The 8,558-nt window shown below is 32.3% G+C and overlaps 1 protein-coding gene across 1 annotated transcript; it reads right to left on the bottom strand.

Moving 5' to 3' along the window:
- Positions 1-5,829: 5,829 nt before the first annotated feature.
- On the bottom strand, positions 5,830-8,239 carry LOC106763081. The gene is made up of 3 exons (XM_014647254.2): positions 8,019-8,239; positions 6,602-6,807; positions 5,830-6,382 (listed from the first exon to the last, which is right to left on the bottom strand). Exons 1-3 carry the CDS (start codon positions 8,106-8,108, stop codon positions 6,118-6,120), a joined length of 561 nt encoding a protein of 186 aa, XP_014502740.1. The 5' UTR covers positions 8,109-8,239; the 3' UTR covers positions 5,830-6,117.
- Positions 8,240-8,558: the final 319 nt, after the last annotated feature.

The following is an 8,558-nucleotide window of genomic DNA, read 5'->3' on the forward strand; positions in this document are numbered from 1 at the left end:
ATTTTAGCAATGTGTACCGGGTTTTAGTAGACAAAAATACCCTTATATATCATGAATTCTAAGTTTCAAGGCTAAGGGTATTTTAATAATTTTCATTCTCAAAAATAAAAAAAGAAACTCCCAAACCCTTACCTACCTCTCTCATTCCTCTCAACCCTTTCTCTTTCATCTCTTTCACTACAACTTTTTCTCCGTCATCCCTATTCTAGCCCCAATTGAAAAAAATCAGAAACACTTGCCTTATTTTTATAATTTTCATTCTCAAAACTAAAAAAAGAAACCCCAAACCCTTACTCACCTCCTTCATTCCTCTCAACCCTTTCTCCTTCATCTCTCTCACTCAAACATTTACTCTGTCATCTCTGCACTAGCCCCAACTAAAAAAACACTCATTATTAAACGATTTACTTTTGTAAAGAGTTGAGTCATTGACATATTCACCTTCCGAAAAAAAGTTCATTCAAAATCTATTTAATTTCATTATCTTCACTATATATATTACAGTCGACGGGCACAACTTGCACCAAGACTTATGAGCATCCTTCCTTTACATTCTGAGACTACTACGTAGCATTGCTCCGTGACCATTTATTTTTTTTTGGTAGAAATTCATTAACTTGTTTTCCTTTACTAAAGAAAAAACAAATCAAAATACAATAAAATTTTCAACTATAAAATCAAACAATAAAAATTATAAATCTTGAAATTTTATTTAAAATTATATAAAGAAAAAATTAGGTGCTTTAATTTTTTTATTTAAGTATTTTTTTTCTCTAACCATTTTATTTAATAATGAGTGTTTTTTTAGTTGGGGCTAGTGCAGAGATGACAGAGTAAATGTTTGAGTGAGAGAGATCAAGGAGAAAGGGTTGAGAGGAATGAAGGAGGTGAGTAAGGGTTTGGGGTTTCTTTTTTTAATTTTCAGAATGAAAATTATTAAAATAAGGCAAGTGTTTCTGATTTTTTTCAATTGGGGCTAGAGTAGGGATGACAGAGAAAAGGTTGGAGTGAAAGAGATGAAAGAGAAAGGGTTGAGAGGAATGAGAGAGGTGGGTAAGGGTTTGGGGGTTTCTTTTTTTTATTTTTCAGAATGAAAATTATTAAAATACCCTTAGCCTTGAAACTTAGAATTCATGATATATAAGGGTATTTTTGTCTACTGAAACCCGATACACATTGCTAAAATGTACCAACTGAAAAACAGGCATAGGCAAGTTAGCAAACCCATATATATATATATATATATATATATATATATATATATATATATGTGTGTGTGTGTGTGTGTGTGTGTGTGTGTGTGTGTGTGTGTGTGTGTAACATCTCGATCACATTATAAATGTTATAGATGAGCTATCACATATTCAATAAAATAGAACAGTTTATAAGACGGGAAATAAAAAATTGCATTATAGTTATACAAAATATAACCATAATTTAACTTTATATACAAGTCAACAAGACAAAACTATACACCACAACTGGTCCAAAAGAAATTAATTATGTTTTACCTTCATCCAATACTTGTTCAACAAAAATATTATTACCCTCTGCTCACACCCACTAGATGATCATCTCTTAGAAAACAATGACACATGAACAACTAAACCAAAACAACAAATAGAGTAAGCTAGTGATACAAAATCAATCATAATATATATTAACATTTCATACATATGTCATATTTCACATAAAGCAAACCAAATATCTTACTCATGCCAAAGACTTAGATTGGACAGTTCGAATTTAGTATAAATGTCGAGTTATGGCAGGTCATACACTTATGGTAGCCTCTATGCAGAGTCATTGTCAATGGGTTTCACCTACCACACTCACAAGGTTAGTTTGTATTGTGTCTTAGGTCATACTAACACCCAGACTAAGACCTTCTGTTACTCTCACCACAAATATCAATCCTCTCTAATTGAGAATGAATGATGATTAGAGTGTCTGGATAATCCCCAAGACCGAGCTCCTTACATTCATACCAATAACACTTTGATACAAACATCAAGAATTCTCCTTAGAACTATTACAAACCTCACAACCATCCAATCATATCTTCCAAACCATACCACAGATCGTAAAATAAACCATCATACCATTTTAAACCATGCACTGCAGAGAAAAGAGGTTAAAACACCCAATCAAACTTAGACCCACTAGCTTACGTCAGATTCAAGATTCCCATCAAGCATAGGCTCGCTTAGCAAGTAGCCTCCACTTGCCTTGGGAGAGTAAAACAATGAGCTCCACAAGCCCAACGAGCTGGATTGCCTAGCCATGTTACCAATAAGGGAGTATTGGTAAAACCTGAAGATAACTTTTGATGATGCTGCAAAATTGTAGTTTCTGGATGTAATAGGAGAATACTTAAAAAGCAACTTGTAGATTTTGAATGTAGTAGGAAAATGATAAACATTGTAATTTCTATTGGTATAATCGATTATGGTTAGGGTATAATCGATTATCAGATGCTTTTGAACTAAAATAATCGATTATCATGAAGCAATAATCGATTATCGCAAGTCACACTTGAATAATCGATTATCACTTCATATAATCGATTATCACTTTTTGAAATTTCTATAACGGACTTGAATAATCGATTATCACTTACAATAATCGATTATTCATGGCAGTTGGGAGCTGACCTTTGGCATTCAGTGTGCTTGGCTATATAATTGGTTTTTGAAATCTTCAGAAGTAACTTTTTGGTGAACTGAGAAAGCTTAGAACACTGTGTTGTCAGAGGAACGTTCTTGAGAGCTTTTGTTCATTTTGTTCCCTTGCCTGGTCTTGTGAAAGGAGAGGCTTACGTATCATGTGTCGATAGTCGAAGCGGACTCTCTTCAAGTTGGCAAGGTTCTCTACCTGGTCTTGTGAAAGGAGAAGCTTGCGAATCGTTGGTCNATTGCCGGAGCGGTTCTCTTCAAGTTGGTAGAGTGGTTCTTTTCATTCTAATTCTATTCATTTGATTGTAATCTATTAAACCATTTTTAGTGGACTGTTAATCACTATTTATAGTGATTAACGANTGGACGTAGATTCTGTTGAATCGAACCAGTATAAAAATACTCGTGTTAATTTTTCTTATCCCTACACTTATTTTACTTATCGCACATCAACTGTTTGGTTAATTTTCTGAAAGAAAATTACTTTGATAAAAAAGGGCAAAATTGTTTCAACTGTGACCTAATACGCATTACGCTCTCTGTGTTTTTAATCCGCTGCGCTAAACTCTTTGAAAATTACCCCCTCCGATACCAACAAGCCACTGAAACCCATTGCCATGACCCTCAAATACTCGCCCAGCGAGCTCCCTTGCTCGCCTAGCCACTCTACATAATTTTGCAATACCAAAATCTATAGAATTTGCACTACTCAACCCCTCATGACCTACCCTATATACTTTTATCAACTTCTACCACTTCTAGATGGGATTCTAAGCTACAATGGACCTAACCAAATGGATATGAACCAACTTAAACTAGTTTAAACTCATTTTACAACAAAATTCCAACTTAAATTAACCAAAACCCCACTTTAGAAACCATAATTCAACTTTTCAAGTTTTAGCTCATATTTAAGCAACTTAGGGGTCTGAACAAGTCCAAAATGACTCAACCACAAACCCCAAACTCTCCACTATGCCTTTGACCTACTATTTCTTAAATTCACTACTTTAAACCCCTAAGAATGCACTTAGAACCATTTCAAACATAACCAACTACGTATCATTCTATTCTAGATCACAAATCTACCAATTCACAACTCAAACAAGTCCCAACTAACCATACAACCAAACCTAAATATCATTTTTCCACTTAGACCAGCATTCCTAAAACTCACTTATTAAAACACCAATTTTAGACCAAAATTAACCTATAAACCATCTCAATACTTCCTTCTCAACATTTCATAAAAAAATTAACATCACCAACATTCAAAACCATAGAAATTCATATCCAAACTTAAGTCCAAACAGAATCACCAAAATCCATAAACAACCATCAAAACACATCTAATACTAAAAACCATCATTTCAGTTATAACAATCAACATATACATTAATTTCATATTCTATTAACTATCAGTTCATGCTTTATAAATTAAATTAGAAGAAACACTAGCTTCCCTTACCTTAAAGAGAACTACCACAGCTTTAGACAACTCACCAACCTTACTTTTAGCTTAAGGAATCCTAAAAACACCTACATAGCACAAAATTGTGATAAAAAAGAGTCCTTAGAATCTCTGCTCAACAAGGAACTAGAAAAGAGAAGTAGATAACACATGTGAGAAAGGATGCCCATGCATGACCTCAAACTAAAGAGCGAAAGAGAAAAATGAGTCAAAACTTATTCTAGAAGAAAATCTGATCGGATGAGAATGTAGATTACACTACTATGATCTCCTAAATATAGAAGTTAGAATTTGTAGACAAAAAAGAAAGAGAGCTCAGAGAAAGAATTCTAAAGATGGTGAGTGTTTTAGATAATGAAAAAGTTTAAGAAATTTTATTTATATGATTGAATTATTTTAAAATTAAATACTCGATTTCATTATTTTAAAACACCTATAAATTCTAATACTTTATTTTCTAAGTTCTTATTTATATATATATATATATATATATATATATATATATATATATATATATATATATATATATATTACAATTAGTATTTTTTATCATGAGATATTGATTTTATTTTATATCATAAATTGTGTTTATCATTCATAAAGTTTAATCAAGTTTATAGTTAAATATCATTATATATGATAGCATGTTTCCGTGTTTACATTATATTATTTTGTTGAATTTAAATTTAATTTTTGTTGTAATTTTTATAAGTTCGTATCTTAATGTGCATATTAATTTTAATATATATTTTCGGTACATATTGATAATATAATTTGGGTTTAAATCCTTTTTTGGTCTTTAAGTTAAGTTCTAATGTTCAGTTTAGTTCTCACTTTTAAAAATATCAACCTTTGGTCCCTATGATATGAAAAATGTATCATATCAGTCCTCATGACAACACTTAATGAATAATAAATCACAAGTTTTCATACCTAAGTATCTAATATTTTGTTATTTGTTAACGGAAGGTGTTATGAACAACAAATCACTTAATGAAAAACTTATGATTTGTTAACGAATAAGACTGATTTGATACATTTTTCATATCATAAGGACTAAAGATTGACATTTCTAAAAGTAGAGACTAAACTGAACATCAGAACTTAACTTAAAGACAAAAAAGGGTTTAAACCTATAATTTATTTATTTCAATATAGCTTTGTTTAAATCTAAGATATTGTTTAAAAGATTTAAATTAATAATTAGAGGGGGAAAAGGAGTATGAGAAAGAAAAAAAAAAAACTTGAAAATTATAAAAAAAATAACGAAGAAGTGAGATCAGATTTAAAAGAGTATGATATTTCCGAAAGAGTATAGTGAAAAGGATAATGTATACATAAAAAGATGAATTATAAATCTGAAATCCCAGTTTTTCTTAAATAACCTATATCCACGCATGATACTATTGCAATATCATCTAATGAAATGTAAATATATATACTCTAGAAAGTAACTAAAAGCAAACAATGTGGAATTAAAACCATTTGAAATACTTTTGAAGACTGGTATTTTAAATGACAATTTCTAACAGGGAAATGATTTGCACTTGCTCTAAACAGAAACTTGCAGGCTGCCTGCAGAAGCTGCATTATGGCCATGATGCACTGCATGTGAATGTAAATGTACAAGGTTCTCTGAAACACCAAAAGTGAAATTCATCCCATTATAAAGCACCAAAAATATTAAGGAAACTGATTCTACAATGAAGTTACTAACATTTGAATGAAAGGACTACAATTTATTAGTATGCAGAAACAATATAAATCAAGAAATTATTTCTCTTGCTGATATGTATACATGACAAAAACTCCAAAAGTGTAAAGGGGCAATGAATGAATCACCCATAACATACCACACTATGTTACACAAAAAATTACTAAGATACAACTTACACATTCATTCTAGTAGAGTAGAATGCAACAGATATAGTCACACCTAAATTTAGGCTCTAAAATTCTTTACCAACAAGCTCATTTGTAGGTTCCCATACCAACACCAGTCTCACCGCCACCATAAGGTTGGAATCTTTCCCTGGCACTTGAGTAGTTGACATAGTAGAATTCAGAAACAATGGCAGTGAAGAAAACAAAAGCAGCACCAGCAGCAAACACTCCCTTCCGAACTGTTTCGCAAGATAGCTCTTTGTTCGCAAAGATGTTATGCCTGTACTTGGTGTGGTAAGCATTTTCCACTGATCCAGCTAACAAGCAGATCTCAGCTATTATGAAAAACACCCTGAAGCAGACAGTTGCCAAACAAATGTAATCAGTTGAAGAGCTAAATACCAAAGTAGAAGGTAATATAAATTCAGTTTATATGGTGTATATCATCTATGGAAATTAAATGAAGTTAATCAAATTTGCAGGATATAAAAACGTCTTAGCACGGTACATTTTGTTATGATTTGATATCTATAATTCACCATTGTTAGTTCTTTGAGGAAAGATGATATACCAGCAGATTATGAAAAGGATAATTGCACAAGCCCTTGAGCCTCCTGGGCTTAGAGGCTTCCCACAACAGAAGCATCGGCTTGCCACCATTATCAGGACTTGACTAACCAAGAGGAACAAAAATGCTCCGACCCCATAGCCAGTAGCTATATCAGACTTATAGACACAGTAGTTATAGTTCACATCGTTGTCCTGCACAATCTTAGCCTGCCAATTAAAAAAAAGATAAATGTTTTGTTAAGTAGGAGATAAAAAGGTAAAAACTCAAAAGATTGCATCGTAAGCATAAAAACATCACTTATAAGTCATTAGGAGTGAAGTAGTCTAGTAGTAGTGAATGGTTCAGATAATGAACAAGAGATCATAGGTTCAAGCTTCAAATCCATAAATGTACCAAGGAGCAAACGATAACTTTATTTATTTCCGCATGAAGAATTATGACCATATATCTCCTCACCACTAAAGGGATTGCCATTACATTTTCACAATCAGTTGGTGAAAATTTTGAAAACTAAAAGAGTATTTGGTTTTGTTTAACTAAATATTCTTCGCTTGAACCACGAAATACACCAACCAGGGTTGAAAAAAGAAAACCCTTGAATGCTTAGTTCTGCGTTAGTGGAACACCTGTGTTAGCTAAGTAGTCATTAATTCATAACAGATCACATGAATATGCAACTAGATTTCAAAGCTATTGCAGAACATATGGCACCTTCAACGAAAAACAGATTCACAATTTTTCCTAGTGGAATTTCAATGACACAATTCCAACGAACTCTTTGCCTAAATATGATACATGTTAAGGTTATAAGAAAGAAAAAGGAGAGATCTGAGGCTTCACATCACAGAACATTTTCTCTTGCATACAAACAAGACAGTATAATGTACATACAGATCTGGATCTCTATTCACAAAAATAACCAGAGAAATCACAAAACCTATCACATACATGAAGAACTTCACCCAAGGGAGAGACAGTTCAAGATTTGGCATGTCATGGAATGCCAACAGCAAGAATTACAGACAGTTTTTTGCAAAATTTGTTCATATCACATTTACAACTATCTTAAAAGAAAGATCACACTTTTAACAGTAAACAGATCTGGGTAAGCCCAAATCAGAAAAGAAAAACTAGGAACTTAAAAATAGGAGTAAGCTTCTTTGAAGCCTTTATGCTAACATGTGATATACCCAATATCAAATTCCCAAACTTTAGTTCGCACAAAGAAATATACAAGATTCATGATTTGCCCACATTTTCTCGCTTCATACCCAATCAAGAAAGACAGAAAAACAACAATTATCTTTCAAGTTCATTATATTAAAAACCCACAAATAAAAAACATGTCTGAACACACGCCCATATTTTAACTTGGGATTTAGAGAAAACAAGAGTGAAATGAAATGTACAAACTCACTGTGCTTCTTCTCTGCTCAGCAGCCACGGCCAATCCAAAAGCAATCAAGTCAAAAACGAAGACGGTAATGAGTAAGAGTTTGGAAGCCATGGATGTGAGTAGAGAATTCTGCTGAAGAACAGAACAATGTTGAATTTGCTCTTTCTCTCTCTCTGTTGTGTTGTGTTCTATTGCCTCTTCACTGCTCTTGACAACTAACTATAAAGCAAGTTGGGATTCCTTGTAAGTGCAAATTACGCAGGAAAAATGACCAAAAAAATATTAAAAAGCCAAATACTTGAAAATTAAAAAATTAGTGTGAGAAATAATAAACTAGAAATAGAAAAGGACGGTGCATCAGTTATGAAAATAGGTATTTTAACTGCCAATACAAAGAGGACTTACCAAATTATATGATATTGCTTCAGAAAGATGACGAATCTTTTTTTTTTTTTCCTCTTGAGAAAATGGAATTTAATTTGGACAAAATAACCCATTAGTTAGTTGCTTATGTATACTTACAATCAGAATATAGCATATAATCAAATGTTATGATGTAAA

The sequence above is a fragment of the Vigna radiata genome, chromosome 6 (genome assembly GCF_000741045.1).
Source record: "Vigna radiata var. radiata cultivar VC1973A chromosome 6, Vradiata_ver6, whole genome shotgun sequence".
Classification (NCBI taxonomy): Eukaryota; Viridiplantae; Streptophyta; class Magnoliopsida; order Fabales; family Fabaceae; genus Vigna; species Vigna radiata.

What these genes read in the sequence shown, in the direction of transcription:
- LOC106763081 (XM_014647254.2), bottom strand. Translation starts at nt 8,108, where the DNA reads ATGGCTTCCAAACTCTTACTCATTACCGTCTTCGTTTTTGACTTGATT. An exon ending in CTGAGCAGAGAAGAAGCACA is followed by an intron (nt 6,808 to 8,018) that starts GTGAGTTTGTAC and finishes TTTAATTGGCAG; the next exon opens with GCTAAGATTGTGCAGGACAA. An exon ending in ATCCTTTTCATAATCTGCTG is followed by an intron (nt 6,383 to 6,601) that starts GTATATCATCTT and finishes TGTCTGCTTCAG; the next exon opens with GGTGTTTTTCATAATAGCTG.